Below are 19,975 nucleotides of genomic sequence, written 5' to 3'. Positions count from 1 at the left end.
TAAGGCTTAATGGACTTTATCATGATATCAAAACTTCAGGGCCTTGGACAATGTTGGGCCTTCCCTCCCGTTGTACACGTGTTTGGACAATAGTGTTACACGTGAGAGGGCGTGTTAAGAGTCCTACGTTGCCAATGTATGCTTGGGTTGTGTGAGCTTTATAAGCCTTGAGCAAACTTCTTTCCTAAATATATCTTTTGTGAAAGAGTAAAGTTCAATGGAATTTATCGGTCATTAGTCACCAGATTTTTAGGTTGCAAATAGTATGAAAGTTGAAGAATGCATCGGATCATTGACTGATTGGTTGGTTGTCTATATTAGACAGAATCCTCATTACTGTGATTGAACCTGCTTTGGCTGCACTTTCCTTCTAGGACTAGTGTTGCGCAGGCAGCCTTAGCTGTCTTTGTGATTTCCTTGCATTAATTAATCGCATACAGCATGATTTGCTGCATAGCTTTCCTTTCATACAGCATGAGCTGTAATTCGTCTCTCATCATCATCTACAGCATTACTTGCTGCATGATTCTCCCGGCAGGTTTCCTTGATTGATGAGGTGGAGATAATATCCTAAACACAAATGACAATATTTGTTCATAATGGTGGTTCTTACCAAAAAAGATAGATTCTGGAGCTATTATTATGAGACGTGAATGAGTCGTTTGCTGGTGTTAGAAATTGAGTCTTGAGAGTTACAATAATTTTATAAGGTCAATTTATAAAACAAATTTTCTATAATGGATATTTTTGAGGTTGGTTCACCTTCGAAATAGTTTTACTTTTGAAGAGTTCTTCAAAAAAAATTTAATTCCTTCATCACCAATTTTTTGCTAATATTGATTGTGCGTGGTGATCACTATAACTGTTGTGATTGTGGATTGATAATTGTTTTGTTTGGTAAACTGGATTAATAATAATTTGGGGTTTAAATCAAAATTTTCAGTAATGGCTATATATGCTGGGGCCTTTGTTGGGATGGATTTTTTTTTTTTTTTGATGTACTTAATTCCCTTCCCTGTTCCCTTGTAAAAGCTTAGGGAAAAAAAGCAATGTAAACTTCTCTTAATAGTCACCAAATACATCAATTTTTTTTTTTTTTTTTTTTTTTTGAGTATATAGAGAAAATTATGTAAAGTCGATGAGATATGATACGTTTACAACTTTAAAATAATTTCTGTAAAACTTTAACAACTTTTTTTTCAAACTAACCATTTGATCTGTTTTCTTACATGTGATTCCTACATATCCAATGATTGTTTCTAAAAAAAAGTTATTAAATGTGTACATGAGTTGTAAACGTGTGTGTATATATATATTGGTCTTTACTTTTTATGGTACTGTAAATTTGTTATCGTTTTTTATTCTTATTTTTTTGTTATAATTTGTATATTATTTTTATTTCTGTTCTAAAAGTAGTTTATGTATTTTTGATTTTTATTTTTTTAACATTATATATGCAAAGGATGATCGAAAAAAAATATTAATAATAATCTCTATTTGACCGAACTTATTCCTATGCCTACGAATTTCATGGGAATCAAAGAAAGTATATATACAAAAAAGAAAAAAAGAAAAATAAGAAGACAGTTCTTTGTATATTATATGAGTATTTTTCATTTTTTAGTTGTCATCTGTTTTTATTTTTTTGTCCTTATTTTATGTTCTAATTTTTATATTATTGTTTACTTTTGTGCTAAAATATTTTCTTTTATGATATATATGTGAAGGCCGGGACGGTTGAAAGAAAATAATAATAAAAAAAAAAATCTCTTTTTGACAGGGACTTTTTTGTACCTATCACTTTCATTAAAACTGGAAAAAATATACAAAATATACAATTCTTTCGTTTCTATTTTTTATCTTTATTGTTTTTTCTAATTATATATATATATATATTTGGTTCTAAATGTAGTTTTTTTTACGTTATATATGCGAAGGACGGTCAAAAGAAAAAAAATTCTCTATTTGACAAGACTTTTTCTTATACATATGAATTTCATTGGAATCAGAAAAAGTATACAAAAATTAAAGGTATTTTCTATTATTATCAGTAGCTCATAACCTGCGCTATACACGAGATTCTTCATTATAATATAATTTCAGAATTTAAACACATCTTCATCGTATTTTTTATTATAGGTTAAAAAAAATGTGTAAAAGTATAGGTATATTTCTTCACATAAAAAGTAAAACTTTTTAAAATATTTGTTCACTTAGGTATAATTTATAACAAAAAGAAGTATAAAAAATAAAATAGCAAGAAGAAAATCTAAATTCCAAGCCAATAGTGTAATGAAAGTATGCCTTCTAGCACTACTCTATGATATGAAGGGCAGTGATGTTTTTAACTTTTTTTTAAAAAAAAGCTCACCAAGTTGAACTCGGCTTTTATATATATATATTTGATTTTTTATTGGATTTTTTTAATTTGTCACATTTCATGTAGTTTTGTTATTTGTTTTCGTTTTTTTGTTCTAATTTATTTATTCTTTTTAATTTACATTTTATTTGTTCTTTTTCTAAATTTTACACTGAATTCAAAGAAATGATGGTGATTGGTGAGAGAGGGAGATGGTTTCCTATTGTTATTTTTAGTACAAAATATGAAGATTCTTTAGTTTATGCTATTGTTCACTAAGAAGATTTTTTTTTTTTTTAGGTGTAATGCACATTCTTTACGTGTTTAATTGATGGCTGACATTGGCTTTCAAAGTTTTATAATGGATTGTGATTTTTCAAAATCATGTTTGTGTTTTTGGGTTTTCAATATTCACGTCACTGTTTTTTTTTTCTTTTTTTTTTTTTTAAAAAAAGATATAAATTTCCTACAAGCCAGTCTTTTATTTATTTATTATTATTTTTTTATATGTCCATACATCAACATAGTTCATTTCGTTTTAAACTATATCTATGGGAACAAATATTTAACATGTTCTAACATATAAGGATTAAACTTTATGAATTTCTAAATTTATTTAACATATGGGTTTATATTATTGAGTAAAGAAATGTTGTTCAAAATTTACCTTATAAACATTCTTTCTTTTTGGTAGCCAATTGAGTGAAGGAAGAAATTAAATTGATTACTAATAATTTTTTAAAGACGTTTTGAATAAAGTATTTAAAAAAAGAAAAAAAGAAGAAGCCCACTCATAGAGTGTGTTATAAGCTAGTATTTTGGAAAATGTAAAGTTAAAGTCCATGAATGGGACACAAAGTCACCTATAATCTCTTAAAAAATGTAAAGTTAAAGTCCATGAATGGGACACAAAGTCTTCTATAATATTTTTTTAAGGAAAAGTACATGCACCAAGGGGTTCTTGATTTGTCATTTTTTTTTAATAAAATTCTATGTTTTTTTAATTTAATTTAATTATTATTATTATTTTTTTTGGTAATTGACCCTAAAAAAATTTTCAGTAAGACAAAAATATCCTCATAAATTTGAAAAAAAAAAAATTAAAAAAAACCCAAAAAAAAATTTGGAAAAAAAAAAAACCAAGGGGGCCTTTATATCTCATTTTTTTTCTCCTCTTTATTTATTTATTTTTTTTAGATTTTTTTTTTGTTTTTTAGGATTTTAGGATTTTATTTTTTAAAAAAAAATTATGAAGGGTATTTTTGTCATTAAGGGGGACAATGACATTTTTTTTATAATTTAGGAGAACATTAACATAACTGGTAGTTTGAGACCCATTTTTTTTTTTAAAAAAAAAAAAAAAAAAAAAAAATTCTTTGAGGGTAAATTTGGAATTTCATATAAACTCATTGAAAAATGACCAAAAATCTTATGGAGGAAGTTATTTGTTACACATACATATCGCATAGAGTTATTTGTCATTTTTTAAACCTTAGAGAGTTGTTTGTTACAACTTCAAACCCATACACTAATTTAGCAAATTTTCCTTATCTTTAAATCAAATTAAAACGAACACATCAAATTATTGCCAACAAAAAGGGGGGAGAAAATGTATAGCAATCCTTACTTTTCAGCTGGCATAACCATCCGCAATCCCCTTCTTGATAACCTAATGTTGACCTGGTTGTGTTCGAATTTATGAAGAAACATGGAGGAGATATAGGGGTCCAAACAAGGTCTAAAGCTCGTCCGAATGCTGCTATTGGATGAGCTTTGGAGAGAATTCTCAGGAGCCTTAATTGGAGTGGCGGTCGGTTCGCGTTCAAACGAGGGTCTGGGGCTGAGATTAACACCGAGACCCGAGGCATCCGATCGGATCCCGTTTGATTGAGTACTTATTTTTGAGCCGTCCGATCGGAGTCTCGATCAGTCTCAATTCCTTAATTTTTCTTAGTTTTGGGAAGAGTTGTGATTCTTCGATTTGTTTGATTTTGTGATCCACAACGTCCACACTGCATCAATTAGTATCAAAGCCAAAATGCGCTGCATCATAACCCCCTTTCTGAATCCGATTGGAAAATTTTCTAGCATCTCAAAATCCACCATAAACTCAGACTCTTCATGTGGAAATTGGTCTGGAAATGTATCCCTCCCCCATCCGATCTATTCTTTCCAAATTCCTTGAACTTTGGTGATGATCACAACACATTTGGCCCCCTTTGTAACTCCCTCCCAGAGACCTACCTATGAACACCTCTTCCTCACTTTATCTCTAGTTTCCTTTAGTTGTTCTGGTGTTTGTTCCTTTGTTCTTCTTGTTGAACTTACCCCATCAGATAAAGATGCTTTTTTTGTAGATGAAATTCTTAGTGTATAGAAGGCCTGAACTTTGTCGGATGTTCTTAGCAAGTGTTTCAAATTAGCATATTACATAGTACAGAAACTTAGCATATGAATCAGCATAATCCCACCAACGGGAAACTTGGCATCAAAGCATCTGAATTAGCATATTACAGAATTTAGAATTCATGCCTCCCACCATGGCATATTTTTCTCTTATCCAGAAATAAAATAAAATAAAAATAAAAATAAAAATGGCATCACCTCTAGAATCTAGAAATTCCCTATCTATCTGCTTTTGTCACCTAGCATCTTATTCACAATGTGAGTCTTGACAGACACACACATATTTTCTTGTGTTTTTTTATTCTTATTTTTTTATCTGAATATCTTAAACATGATCATAAGTAATAACATAATGATTCTACTCCTTAAAATTTAAAAATTAATCGAATCACTCCTTAAGGTATGCTCCGTTATCAAATCGCTCACCCCGTGGTTTAACAGGGTGAGCGATTTGATAACGGAGCATACCTTAAGGAGTGATTTGATCCAAATTTCAAACAAAGAGAGACTGGGAGATTGTAAACAAAAGCAACTGGGGAAAATTCACCATTGCATAATATACACACAGTTATATTCAACCAAAAGAAGAAATATACAGAGAGTTAGATTTAATGGAAAAAGAAAAAAAAAAGCATCATACTCTAGTAATTTAAAGTACAGATTACTCCTCTTCTTCTTCTTCTTCCCTCCTGAACCTTTGTTGCTGGGCAATGAAAGCCTCCACCTTGCGCTGGAAATCCTCGTCGCTAATTTCATCATCAGGAGATGAATTTTTCGACAATCCCTCACAAGAACGGCTGCTACTCCTGAACATCTCTGTCTCCGAATGTCGCAGAACACGGCGAGATTTCTCACACACCCGACTGGTTGAATTCTGCGAGTAGCTCTGAGTCCTCCTGTAATCCTTAACTGTACTCTCAACACATGTGGCGTGCTTGTCAAGATACCCGGTGGTCTCATCTGGGTGAACTTTCTGATTCTTCTCAGTGTTCTTGATGAACTCCTCGCACAGATCAAATCCCGACGTCTTTCTTGTAGAATCTCGAGCTGAAAACTGCCCGGACTTTGCGAAAAGAGTGATAACTATAACGTTTCCAACAACAAAAACGAAGCGAGGGCTAGCCAAGACGACTGTCAAGTCCCGGAAATACCCGCCGGAGTTCCTGACAGCAAGTGGGAGTTGCATGGAAAGCCTGGAAATCAAGAGAAGAACAACGCATACCTCGATTACCCGGAACAAGTTTGCGATCTTTTGAAGCTGGCGATGCTTTAGCATCGCGTTCGCCTTCTCAACCTTGATGTCGTAGATATTGAATGAATCCATCTGCACAAAGGACTTGAGAGACAACACAGCCGAAGGTTTTTTCCTTTTTGTTTTTGGGGAGTTTTCACTCGAAAGGCAATTCAGTTTTCATCAAAGCTTCATGAGCAACCATTTCTCTGAACAGAGAAAAGAGAAAAACGGCTTCCATTAGAGAAGACAATAAGGCAGATTTGAAGTTTCGAAGCATTGAGACAGAGAGTTAAAAGCCAGCGAAGGCCTCAGAGGAAAACAGAGATAGACAGAGAAAACAGAGTGAACCGTATTGCTCTTGTTTGTTCGACAGGGGATAACGATTGTTCTTGAACTCTTTAGCATTTCCCTTTCTATTTATAGGGTGTAGAATATATGCCTTTTTTACCTTTTCTTTTATTCCATTTTCTTTGATTTATTTCTACTTTTTCTTAATATATTTTTCTTAGTGAAATAAGATAGGTTTAATATGTGATTGTAATTAAATCTATAATATTTGATTATCTTTCTTGTATTTACTCTACCTATCTTATTTTCCCTGTAAATAGAGTTATTTGTATTATAAATATATTTAAGTCAATAACACAAGATGTAGCCCTATAAGACTCTTTCGTAGCGGTGGACGTTGGCTCCTAAAGCCGAATCATCCAAAATTTCTTTATTCTCTTTCTTTCCATGCTTCCGCTATTTTCTTTCGCAATTTATATTTTTTACAATTAAATTTCTACAGCAAGTTATGTGTCCTGTTTTTGGGCAAACAAATCAGGTTATGTATCTTGTTCTTGAATTTCTCTGTATTTCATTTTTAGTGCAATTTAATTCTTATCTTGACTACAAAATACACAAAAAAAAAAAAAAAAAAAAAAAATTATGCATCCAATGCCTCCTATTCTGCGACACGTGGCCAGCTTGTGTCCCATATGCAGAATCCAAAAAAATAAAAATAAAAACTTTTTCAACTATCCAAATAGCTTTATAGCATTTTTTATGCAGAAGTATATCAACATGTTGTTAGAGAATATATTTTCTATATTGAAATGAAATATATAATATTGATCTTGTACTTTACTTTTTTTTTTTTTATAAAGTTGATTGTAATTAGGTTTGATGGTAATCAAAACAACCAGATTTGATTACCATTTTTACCTATCTCAATTCTCCTATAAATAGAAGTATTATGTATTGTAAAACTATCAAGGAATAAGAGCAACTATGTAACCAATTGAGCTTTACCCTGTAGACGTATGTCATAAACTGAACCACGTAAAATCTTTATTCTTATTTTATTTATTCTGCTTTTCATTTTATATTTCTATAGCATTATCTTTTCTTACATGGTATCAGAGTGGGTTTTTTGAACGATGATGGGTTTTTTCCTCCCGATGTTAAACACGTGTTTGGCCAAAGTTGCCACGTGTGAGGGGATGTATTAAAGTGTCTCACATCGCCAAAAGATACATGACCTAGACACTTTATAAGTCATGGATACCCCTCCTCTCTTAATACGTCTTTTGAAAGTGAGAAAAGCTCGTAGACTTTTACACATGCACTATATTGGTTTTCTTACCTTTGGTTGCTTCCTTAATTTATATTCTAAACAAAGAGTCAATAAGGTCAATAAATCTCTTATAATTTCTAAATTTGAAATAGCAATAAGGTTGACAATTTTTTATACGACCTATAAACCCAACACAAACTTCACATAAAATTAGCGAGTTAAAATTGAATCGTCTGACTCGTTTAATCAAACTCGACACACGAACTAAATTACGACCGTAACCAGCAAATATCAGAAGACTTGAAGACTCATTTCTTAGTCACTAAGAAAACACCACATAACAACAACTCGTTTATCTTTCTTTGTTTCAAACTTCCACCTTTATTTGCCTTTCAGTCACTCTCCTTTCTCTGTCTCCTTTTCTTTTTCCAATAAGATTCAGTTTACCCTAAACGAGTTAATGTTTCTTCAAAAGATTCCCACCAATAATAGAGTGCAACTGTTTGCCTTTTGGAAGAATCTCTATTTAGCATAGGACCCACTCGGTTCAAAATTAGGTTTGAGTGTTCCTCTGTCTGCATGTCTTTTATTTAGTTTATAAATTGTCTTCTTTATTCATTTAATAAAAATAGAGCATGTTGCTCTAACAAAACAATATTATAGATATAATGATGAATTTCTTCCGTCTAAATATGATGTATGCTTTGTTTAAATGTTTAAATGTTACTGTCCCAATCAGTTTCTAGATCTACAACATTTTTCAACGAATCACGTCATTGCTCACTGTCCGATCCATTCATAACTTTAACTAGACAGTGATTTTCTTGCTCTTTTGCTGCCCTTACCATCAATGCCAATTTTTTTTTTTTTCCACATGGATGATAATTCCTTTGCATCGGCCAGTGATTTGCTCCCAAAAAAGAATTAGAAAGAAAATGAAAGACATACCGGAAACCTAAGATCGCTACTCTTAGAGTTTCCTGTGAACAAAACTTTAGAAAATGAATAAAGGGAATCGAAACCCAAAATAGCAAGAAAAAACTTCATCCCGTAGATTGCTGCTAAAAACAAATATAAAGAAAAGATAGACAGTAACCATTGTGTTATTGGGAAGGTTATTCTTATTTTCTCTCTTTGGCGGCTAGGGTTTTCTTCCATTGCATATGCATTCATAAAAAAAAGAAGCCCCTTTTTGGAGTTCAGTTGAGACCACAAATGATTAGGATAAAAAAGTTGCACTCTTCTTATCTTCTAGATTAAGGTGCCATGTAGGATGATATAACGGTAGAATATAGCAAGTTGTATTAAAATTGTATTCTACAATCTAATTTAGAAGAAACTTTTTTGTCTTAAAACTTTGTGAGTTGCTCAACTTGCTCTGTTTTCTTGGATTCTAATTGAGACCATAAAATGAGTCATGATTGAGACACAACAATTACAATGTGGAGTACAACTACAAAATGATTTAATTGTTTGGTAGCACTTTTTTCTTTGCCTTTTTATTTTCTTTTTTCAAAGCAAAAATATTAATAAACAATTTAAAATACTTAAAATTACTTTCACATTTATATTATATCAGAATACTTTTTCAAATAAAAAACAAAAACTATAATCTAAAAAACATTAACAAACGGAGCTGAACATTATTCCTAAATTAACAGCAATTTATCTCTCTTTAACTCTAATGTTTTAACGGAATTTCAGTCAAAATAATTTTACCTATACTTTAGATTCTAATTTAGATAAAGTATACATAGCAACGGAAAAATTACATGGTGGCACGCTATTTAAATATAGTGCTATGTCATTTAAAATTTTATATGCAAGGCTAAATATATACAAAGAAAAGCAACCAAAAAAGGCCCAGCAACATAAGAGATCACCCCGATAACATTAGAACAGAGTTCTCCTCCAAACTGGATCAGATGAAATTTTTTCAACTAAATTTATTATATTGACATATATGTCCTTAAAGCATGTTGATTATCACATGAATTTTTTTTTTAAAAAAACGCACGTGAGAATTGAATCACGTGGTCAAAAAACAAATGTTGTTCCAACCTAGTCTACTAGACTAACATATGTCTTCAGATATGCAAAAAATCAACATGCTTTGAGGACGTGCGTATGTATGTTAGTTTACTAAATTGGATTGAAAGAATTTCTTTCGACTCAGTTTAAAAGAAAACTTTGTACTCAATAATATCGAGGAACCACACGATCTAATGAACCCTAGAAGAAGAATTTTGAGTCCCAAATAAACACTTAATCAACCCTAGAGCAAGGACTGCCAAACCTCCAAAAAGGGCCCTAGAAGAAAAGAAAGAAATTGCCATTCTATTTCCTATAATGAAGGTGTGGATAAGAGATTGCCATTCTCTTCCTATAACAAACGTTTACACTTAACAAATGTTTCTAATTAAGCACTAATTAAATTCCGTATCAATGAGCTTGCAGCACTTAATTAAGTAGTTTAATTAATTTACTTTTATCATTGATGATGATGATGATGACCAAAGAATTAAACTCTTCAAAATTGCCAAACTCTAAGGAAAGATAGTATACATAAATCAGTCAAAATTGCAGTCCTAAAGCAAGAAGAGGAAGCTCGATCGCAATGAATAACTGCAATATTTAAGGTGTTAAATGTAGTAGTGGCCATCCATTCACTTTCATAATCGATGATAATGTAAAAACTCTTCAAATTAGACCAAAGGCTGGGTAAAGATTTCATAACTAATTAAGAAACTCAACCATAAATCCAACTGACATTCAAAAGAGTTTACCATATGAAAGAAATATGGCTATTAATACGATAGAATGCTAAAAAAAACCGGTACTTAGTGTCGTTTGAATAGTATTGCTTTGAAAATGGCGTTAAACATAGAGACGAGGTTCTAAATTAGCGTCGTTTACTGTTCAAATGAGACGTTAATTAATGCCGTTTTTGTTCAAATAACACTAACAATTTAGTGTCGTTTGAACAGTGAAACGACGCTAAGCTGTTAGTACTATTTACTGTTTAAATGACGTTAAATTGGTAATATCGTTTGAACCCCTAAACGACATTAATGTAAATAAAAAATTAAAAAAAGAAAAAGAAAAATAAAAGGATCCTCCTCCCTTTCTTTTTCTCTTTCTGCAAAAGCTCCTTGAGCTTCCTCCTCCTCCTTTTTCTTATTCTTCTCTTCATTTTCATTTTCTTCTCTTCCGGCAGATGCAGGAGCTCCTGCCAGCTTCTCTTCATTTTTCCTCTCTGTGTAACACTCCGGTCTCATATTGAAAAGAGATAAATAGCTCGCATAGAGTGAGTGGTTTATAAGAGACAATCATGACTGCTAAGTTTCACGTTGTCTAGTTACATGAAACTGAGCTTTATAAAGAATTCTAGAGAAACTCCAAATTGGCTAGTCCTTTTGGAGTGATAGTGCAGATGTGACTAGCGTTTTTTCTTAGATCATAAAATATATAACTAAATTTTTTGCCACACAAATTGGTGTCGTTTGGGAAGCGAACGAAATAAACAACACTAATAATTTAGCGTCGTTTACTGTTCAAACAGCGCTGAATTTAAATTAGTGTCGTTTGAACATTAAGTTTAAAAAAATAAAAATGCCGGCCAACAAAATTTGCTGACACTTATTTTCTGGCGCATATCAAATGTAAAATAATTGATTTGAGAACTAATTAAAGAAATTGTATGACTCTGGTCACTAAAGGTTTAATTAGAATATTCTACAAATCAACAAGCAGCTTCATAATATATATACTTTTTATACAAATAGTAGACATATTATGAAGCAGAAATCTCTTGATCACCTAATTACATCATCTCTGATCGTAAAGAGAAGCAAGCAAAATCAGCTGGCCCCATTGCTTCCTAAAGGATCCGATACGCCTGAAGTGACAATTATCTGCTAAAGTTCATGAACCCGCACCAAAAGTTAATACTAATATTCTTATATTCAATTTAAACATAAAATCAGTGCTAAACAAAAAGGGGAAGAGAGTGTATTGCAAGTGGAAGACAGTTCATAATATGCCTTGGGAGATAAAGTCTAGTATTATGTGGGTGGGATCGATTGTGAATATATTAACTTTATAAGTGATTTTAAGAAGTTCTAATTATAACTTTAATTAGTTATTTTGGAGTACTTAATAACGCAAATGTAGCTAGCGCTTTTCCTAAATCATAACAAGTGATATCAAATTCAACTTAGTAATACTATGTGGCGCTAAAGCATCCCAACATGATATGGGCCCAGCGTGAACGTTCGAGATTTGAGTAAGGAAAATTATGACATCTAGAACGTTAGTCCTCCATTAGGTATGTACGGAGATTGTGAAGATGTTACATAGGTGCTAAGTCTCGTATTCATCCCTTAACACTTCATATTCAAATAATAACGTTGAACAGCCATCAACTTGGCATTAAATAGAATTTAGGATGTATTCCTCCCATAATGCCATATTTTTATCTTATCCAGAGAAGGGCATCAGCTCTAGAATTTTAGAAATTCTCTTATCCTCATGATAATAAATCTCCATGGCATGAATTCTCTGAAATTTGCATTACCCACCTGATTTTTGCAAGATCTGGACTATTCATGACAGACAGAATCAAAAATTATACCATGACAGACGTTGTCTTCGAACTGAATTAGAAGAATTTCTATTAAAAAAATACGTGCTTTTCGTATGTGTTTTTCGCATGATAAATAATACATGACAATTTTATAGACAGAGCAGAAGGAAATTCCTCCTACCCTATTTGGAGAAAATACATAGAGAGCAGTCTTCTTCCCTTAAAAGCCTTTGCTGCCGGGCAATGAAAGCCTCCACCTTTCGCTGGAACTCTTCGTTGCTCATTTCATCCTCAGCATTTGAACTTTTGGCCGAGCTCTCACAAGAAACAATACTCTTCCCTCGGCTGTTTGATATCTGCGAGTAACTCTGACTCCTCCAGTAATCCTTAGCCATACTCTGATGACTCTGATCAGATATACTATGCTTGGAATTTGCTCTGTTGTTGATGAACTCCTCGTAAAGATCAGACCCTGAGGTCTTTTTTGTGCAATCTTGAGCTGAAAACTGCCCGGACTTGGCGAAAAGAGTGATGATTATAGCATTTCCGACGACGAACAGGAAGCGAGGATTAACCAAGGAGAATGTCACGTCACGGAAATACCCGGTGGAGTTCTTGACAGCAAGTGGGAGTTGCATGGAAAGCCTGGAAATCGTGACAAGAACAACGCATACCTCGATTACCCAGAACAAGTTTACCATCTTCTGAAGCTGGCGATTCTTTAGCATAGCGTTCGCCTTCTCAGCTCTGATGTTGAAGAAATTGAATGAATCCATTTGCATTTAGGACTTGAGAGACAAAATAGCAGAAGGTTTTTTTTTTTTTTTTGGAGTTGTTACTCGAAAGGGAATTGAGTTTTCATCAAAGCTTCATTGGCAACCATTTCTCTGAACAGAGAAAAGAGGAAAACTGCTTCCATAAGAAAAGAGACGAAGGCAGATTTGAGGTTTCGGAGCATTGAGACAGAGGCTTAAAAGGCAGCGAAGGCTGCAATGGAAAACAGAGATAGGCAGAGGAAACAGAGTGAACTGTATGCTCTGTTTGTCCGACAGGGGATAAGGATTGCTCTTGAACTCTTTATGTTGAGCGGGTTCGCCATTTATAAACATATAGCTTTTACTTTTTATTTTTATTTTATTCCTTTTTATTTTATTTTTTTGCTTTATTTCTTCTTTTTCATTAAGATTCTATTTACTTTATTTCAAATATGCAAATTGTGGGCTCACTATTGAACACTTTTTCCATGCATTTAGACTTAGGGATTGAAAGTCCTGACAATTTGGAGTGTCAATTATGAGTTCTATAATTTTAGTAATTTGGGAAGAATTGCTGAAAATTTCAATCCGATAATCCGAGGCAATTCTTTTGGAATATCTCATTCTATCTTTATTTTTTGAATTCTATTTTTGTGTGAAACAAAAGACAAATTGGTGGCATTATTAGTTGAGAATGAGATGCATTGTGGACTTATTAATGCACTTCATGCTATCAATTAGTTTCTTATTTGTAGGGGAACACAACGCAAATCCTACCGTTTGCTTGGATTTAGTTTTAGTTGGAACTATATTTGTTGGAGTTGAAACACGTGTTTTTTGTGTCTCATTATATAACACATGTCTCGATCCCAACGGATTTAATTCTTACTTAAATTAGGCCCAAGCTAAACCCTTTATTGATTATGATTGCGGATACCAAAACTAATCATGCATGTTTAAACCTTTCTTGTAAATTCTAAACTCATTCTTACTCACTAAGAAAACACCATGGATAGTAACAGCTGCTTTTCCTTTCTTCCAAAGTACTTTTCAGCTTTATTTGAATTCAGGTTAATTCCTTTTATTGGTCTTCAAAGACACCCAATTAGTGCAGCCTTTTGCTTTATGATATTCCTGAAACAAAAATCTCTAAAATCTACTCAGACAAAACTTGATTTGAGTTGATTGAGACCATGAACGGTTGAGATAAAACAGTTGCACTGTTCTTATCTTCAGAAGGAAGGTACATAATGTCGAATATATAGAAGTTTCTTATTTCTCTTAAACTATTCAAAGGTTACACATCTCGTTTTTAAATTACCTATTTGGTATGTAAGGCCTATATATAAGTCATACAGATTCAATGGTTAATTTAAATAAGATTCGTAAAAAAATCATTTAACTTATTCAAAAGCTAAATTCAAGTAATGTTTGGATTAAATTAGGATTTTTTTTTCTTCATATATATATATATATATATATCGTATGTGGAAAAAAATGCGGGTAAAGCAAAATTTGAATATTTAAAAGTAAATATGGTAATAAATGCTAATGTAAAAAACTTTAAATTATTCTTTTTTTTTAAAAAAAATAAAATAAATAAATAAATAAAAGACAAGGTTTTCTCTCAAACTTGTAATAAATTCTTCTAACCAGTTTATAAAAGTATCATGTGTCCCTTAATATGTGAGAAGATGTTTTTAATTACATGTGAGAAACACATGTTTTTTAGTAAAATTTCCTCAACCCTGTTAATGCTATTAAAAAAAAGCATGTGCTTCTTACATACTTAAGGGCCGCATAGCAATTTTATAAACCCAGATTGAAGAAAAACTCTATTTAATAGAACATCGCAGAATTCTATGGAATCAGTGATCACACATGACTAATTTTGTTAATACTTTTTAAAGGGTTCTTTTTCTTTTTCTTTTGGTTGAAAAAATGTTTTAATGTGACATAAAAGTGAAAGCAGTTTTGTATTTTAGGTTGTTTGTTGATATTTTTGTTTTAAAAAGAGAAAACAAAATGAAGAAGAAAAAAGTTAGATAAAAAAAGAAGAAGAAGAAGTCAGGATCATATCATTGATTTTTAATAATTACAACTAAATATGATGAACATGCATTCACAAAAAAAAAAAAAAAGAAAAAAAGAAAAAAAAGTGTGGATATATATGTTTTTGGGAAAACCATATTTACCATCTTTAAATGGCATTCTTTTTGCAATGTCTCACAAATATTTAAATTTTTGCAATATCCCCTACCCCAATCTACTACGAGGGTTGAAATGTTTCCCTTTCGCGATCCAAAATGATAAAAATATCTTATGGAGTGTATTTTTATCATTTTGGATCACATAATGGAAATATTGCAACCCCAATAACAGATTGAAAGGACATTGCAAAAATTGAAAACAATTGGGGGGGGGGGGGGGGGGGGGGGGTTGCGAAAAGGATGTGATATAGATTAAGTGGCCAACAATTTCAAGAAGAAAATTGAAGGAGAAAATTTCATTAGAACGAAATGCAATACCTGTTCTCGAACGAGGCGACAAGATAAGCATCAATATGAATTCTCGAGAGCTTTTGTCGATATCACGGAGGTTGTTCCAGAAGGGTTGTTATCACATGATGATGCTCTGTCTCGTTCGACCGAGTTGCGGCAATGTAGTTTTGTAATTTATTTTTCAGAGTTAGACCCTACTTCTATTTAAGCCTAATAAGGTTGGCTTGATCGACTGCCCTAAAAACTTTGTTGTTGTTATTAATTTTTCCATAATAAATAGTCTATGAGTGATTTTTCTTCTGTTTTCCTACCCATCATTGAATTTCTTGGTTTTGTGAAAGAGTTGTGAGTTTTGTACTTGTAGAACAATAGAATCAACGACCCACTATGCCATGCAGCATCAAGATGATAGTTAGAGGCCAGGGGTACTACTTGTAGTTAACTCGATCTATATTTATTTTTTCTCAAGCTTCATTGTAAAAATATCCATTAAAAAAAATGTTCAAACTAGCTAGAGAAAGCCCATGGAGATATTTCTAATAAAATCACCATCTTCCACTTCATTCTTTTGCTGATTTCAGCCATTTTGAAGAATTTTTTTCCCAATATTAATTGATATGTTAGAAACCATTAATGGATTGCACTTAGTCCAAGTTATTTTCAAATTTTTCATCTTTCCAAAAGCATATGAGAATCACCAAATCTGATCAACATTGTACATGTTGACAGAGAAACTTATAAAATGGTCTTAAAACAAACAAAACATCCTATAAAACAGCAAAATTAATCCCTATCAAGATAATTATATTCCTTGTAAAAAAAAAAAAAAAACAGACAATTGTTCAATAATGATGAGTTTTTCATTGTCTTGCACTCATGAGTCGCATTTGTAATAGCAGTAGCACTTCTTTGTCCAAATCCCATGACATGCTCCACTTATTGCCTGCTCATCATTCTTGCAATGCCTATTACAGTTATGTGACCTTCTGCATCTCCCATGCCAAGTTTTGCTTAAACTTCCACATGGTTGTTCCATTATTACTATATATTGTCACATAAATTAAGGGAAAAGAAAAGGAAAACGAGATTAGAAGGCCTATATATACATATTAAAAACCAATAAGTTGGTGCAGTTTTTTCCATGACGTTTCAGTTTGGCCATGATACCGCCCGTCAAGAATTTTTTTTATCGACGCTTTGGCCTTAAGCATCATAAATTTACGTCGTTTCACACTGAAACGACATAAATAGGTTCGTCACGTTTACACAGTAAACGGCATTAAAAATAGTCAATGTCATTTTCAATGTAAATAACCCATTTTTTTGTGACACTTACACGGTAATCAGCACAAAAAGATGTCGTTTAGTGTGAAACGACGTAAATGGGTTCGCGACGTTTACACTGAAAACGACATTAAATTTTTTATGATGTTTATTGTGTAAGTGTCACAAAATTATTTCGTTTATGACCAATCAAAACCTGTATACAACCCATCTCCATACAAGTAAAATGAAAATAAACATTTACCAGGAGGTGGAGCACGATCACTTAGATACTTAACCGAAGCAGATGAAACAATAGCAGAGACTAGAGCAAAGAACACCAAAACTCCAAAAAAAGCCCTGGAAGAAAAGGAAGAAATTGCCATTTTCTCTTCCAATTACAAGTCTGAAATAAGAAAAAGAAAGAGATAGTATAAGAAGCTATATATATATATGAACGTGAGATATTTTCTTTATATAGAGGATTGCAGTGGGAGAAGAAAGAAAGGAAACCAGTTGCATGTTCTCAGATGTATAGCAACTAGCGAGTAAACAAGTATATATATATTTAAATCTTTCAGGCATGAAATTAATACTTTTTAAATTTGAGCGTGCATTAAAAATCAAACCTAGGCCTAATTAATTTCATAACAATTTATTGAAAAAACTTCACTTATAACTCCTGATCTTTCATCGCTTTTGAAAGAAGGTACCTAAACTTTAAAAAGTGTCAATTTAGGGTATTCATCTTTCAATTTTTTATTTTTTTTAATTTTAACCATCCGTTAGAATTTTTCGTTAAATCCTATCAAAATTCCCAACACCTAAATACAAGCAATTTTTATTTTTTTTTGGCTAAAAAAAATGAGGGGTATTTTTATGAATTTTGACATGATTTAACGGAAAATTCTAATAGGGAGTTGAAAAATTGAAAAAAATTGAAAGATAAATACTTTAAATTGACGTTTTTAAAAATTTGAGTACCTTTTTTTAAAAGTAGTTGCTTTCCGTGTTAATGAGAGGTTATATATAGTTTATTGATTTTAATGCTTATTGATCTTTCGTGTGATGATAAAGCAATTGTATTTTTTATTTGAAAAACAAATAGTTATCACACACATTGGAGAGTTTTTCTCTTGTTTAAGAAATTAATATAATATGAAGCAGACAAGAAAATTAATTAATGAAGAGAAAATGTACGTTCTAGTTTATTCATGTCCTTGTGCATAACAAAGACTATCTTTTTCAGGATTTTCAAGAAACCTATATTATTAATTAGTCTATTATTGATCTCTCCAAAAATTGAGAAGAAAAATGTAACAATTAGTGTCACAAGAACGAAGAGCTAGGTGCCTCTTTGTTGGTTTAGAGGCCAAATTAAACCACTGAAGAAAACTCTAGATTAGTCTATTGTTAATTAATTAGTCATTAATCAAATGAACCATCAAGATACTAGCTAGGTACCTCTATAGATTTATTTATATTTTTCTACTATTATTGGCGTGAATTAATATATATAGCTTCAAACTTTTTCTCATGAGACTCAGATGCAGACTCTTTGACATAATTCATTGGTTAATAAAAAGGAATGACTGTTTGGGTTAGAGTTCATTGGCTAAAACACTTGATTAATTATATTAGAGTAATGCATCTTATGCTATAAAACAGCTAGCTAACTAGCGTTCTTATGCAGCTTAATTAAGCATGGTTAAAAAGACATGCAAATCTATTTATTATCATATATATTCATGCATAATCATTCAACCTAACATCACATAATTCTCGAATTGTTGCAGAGCATGTTTTGTTATGAAGTTCATACAACTTATTAGGAATGGATTATAATTTGTATTGAAGTAGAATTTTAGTTAATAATTAAGGATTATTAGTTATCAATTAAGATTAAGATTGGTTTTACTAAGTTTATCATGAATTGGGTATTTTTTTTCTATCTTATCTTATTGTAAGTGTCCATTTAAAGACCGGGAAATTTAATAAAATAATTATTAAACCTGGGTTTGAAAAGTGATTCAGGTTTCCTCCAAAAACCAACGCAATCTATTTCGATCGTTTACTGATTTCTAAAAAACTGTAACTCGTATATGTTTTCATTTGCCTACATGCATGCACTTAGAGGCCTATATATATATATATATATATGCATATTGAGTGTGTTTGGTAAAGGTTTTTGAGGTGGATATTGTTTTTGAATGGCAATAAGAAATGATTGATGTGATCAATATAAATTAAGTAGAAATAATTTGTATAGAAAAGTAAAAAAAAACTTTGTTTTGTAGTGAGGTTTTTTTTTTTTTTTGAATAATAATAAAAAATTATTGATGTGGTATAAAAAATAAAAAACAAAAAGTTAGAATGTTTTGAAATTGACTTCCTCACATGCATGGTACATCGATGGCAACTGGAGTGTTCTCTAAAAATTGTGAACGTAGAAGCAAAACGTGGTCGGGGAGATGTTCAATATTTGTGTTGAAGGGCTATGATTTGCAGTGCAAGAATTGGGAGTCTGCATTTGGCCTGAATATATACATTGGAGTTCTCATTATGGAGCACTTGTTAGTCTTATTCACATGTTTTCTTATGTCATCGATCTGATTGGAGGTATTGTGGAAGATATATGTTTAATTTATATATATTTTGAGCATAGAGAAGTTAATATGAGTTATCTCATGCAAATGTACTAATTAATTTGTTCCATAATGTTGATTTTTCTTTCAATTAACACTTGATGAAGAGTGTTTTGGGGCTTACATATGAGTTATATCATACATTACAATGAAAAGATTAAGATAAAGTTTGTCCAACTTTCAAAGTAGGATTTAAGAGCTATGAGAAAGATGTTGGGTGGAACTATTTATTTTAAGAAATTACTGTATTTTGTAATTCCCAATATGGATGATCTATACTATGACCGCAGTTATTGTGAAAAGCTCAAAGCATGAAAAATTCTCATCATTACTCTGTAGAGCTTTATTATAATGTTATAGATATGCAACTTCATGAATATAACAGTCATTTTAATCAGGTGAATTTTGGATTATTACTTTGTGTTGCATGTTTTAGTTCAGAACATTTGCTACCTTCAACAAGGAGAAATTAATTTGGCTTGTTTAGTTTTATCCAAATGATTTTTAAGTAGTTTAACTTATCACATCGGATAACCAACTTGAAACATCCATCCTTAATATGCGTTTTAGTGAAGATTTTGCAACACTCAAAGTGATTAGATAGCCTGACGAGAAGATGGTAGAGATGGAAAATTATATTGTGTATCCATAGTTTATTCATCGATAACA

At 31.7% G+C, this 19,975-nt stretch overlaps 2 protein-coding genes and 1 long non-coding RNA gene across 3 annotated transcripts; all 3 read right to left on the bottom strand.

Moving 5' to 3' along the window:
• Window positions 1–5,314: 5,314 nt before the first annotated feature.
• On the bottom strand, window positions 5,315–6,375 carry LOC133882232 (uncharacterized). The gene is made up of 2 exons (XM_062321355.1): window positions 6,348–6,375; window positions 5,315–6,205 (listed from the first exon to the last, which is right to left on the bottom strand). The coding sequence occupies exon 2, from the start codon at window positions 6,087–6,089 to the stop codon at window positions 5,427–5,429; it is 663 nt and encodes a 220-aa protein (XP_062177339.1). The 5' UTR covers window positions 6,090–6,205; window positions 6,348–6,375; the 3' UTR covers window positions 5,315–5,426.
• Window positions 6,376–11,348: 4,973 nt separating this feature from the next.
• On the bottom strand, window positions 11,349–13,306 carry LOC133881387 (uncharacterized). Its single transcript, XM_062320301.1, has 2 exons — window positions 12,324–13,306; window positions 11,349–11,471 (listed from the first exon to the last, which is right to left on the bottom strand). Exon 1 carries the CDS (start codon window positions 12,922–12,924, stop codon window positions 12,325–12,327), a length of 600 nt encoding a protein of 199 aa, XP_062176285.1. The 5' UTR covers window positions 12,925–13,306; the 3' UTR covers window positions 11,349–11,471; window position 12,324.
• Window positions 13,307–16,086: 2,780 nt separating this feature from the next.
• Window positions 16,087–17,128, bottom strand: LOC133881388 (uncharacterized). The gene is made up of 2 exons (XR_009902500.1): window positions 16,927–17,128; window positions 16,087–16,439 (listed from the first exon to the last, which is right to left on the bottom strand). It is a non-coding gene; the product is annotated as an uncharacterized LOC133881388 (long non-coding RNA).
• Between the last annotated feature and the right edge of the window lie 2,847 nt (window positions 17,129–19,975).

Source organism: Alnus glutinosa, chromosome 11 (genome assembly GCF_958979055.1).
Source record: "Alnus glutinosa chromosome 11, dhAlnGlut1.1, whole genome shotgun sequence".
NCBI classification, from domain to species: domain Eukaryota; kingdom Viridiplantae; phylum Streptophyta; class Magnoliopsida; order Fagales; family Betulaceae; genus Alnus; species Alnus glutinosa.
This window is presented reverse-complemented; position numbering and strand designations above follow the sequence as displayed.

Bases quoted from the DNA above. Each gene is read 5' to 3' on its own strand.
- LOC133882232 (XM_062321355.1), bottom strand. From the start codon at position 6,089: ATGGATTCATTCAATATCTACGACATCAAGGTTGAGAAGGCGAACGCG.
- LOC133881387 (XM_062320301.1), bottom strand. From the start codon at position 12,924: ATGCAAATGGATTCATTCAATTTCTTCAACATCAGAGCTGAGAAGGCG.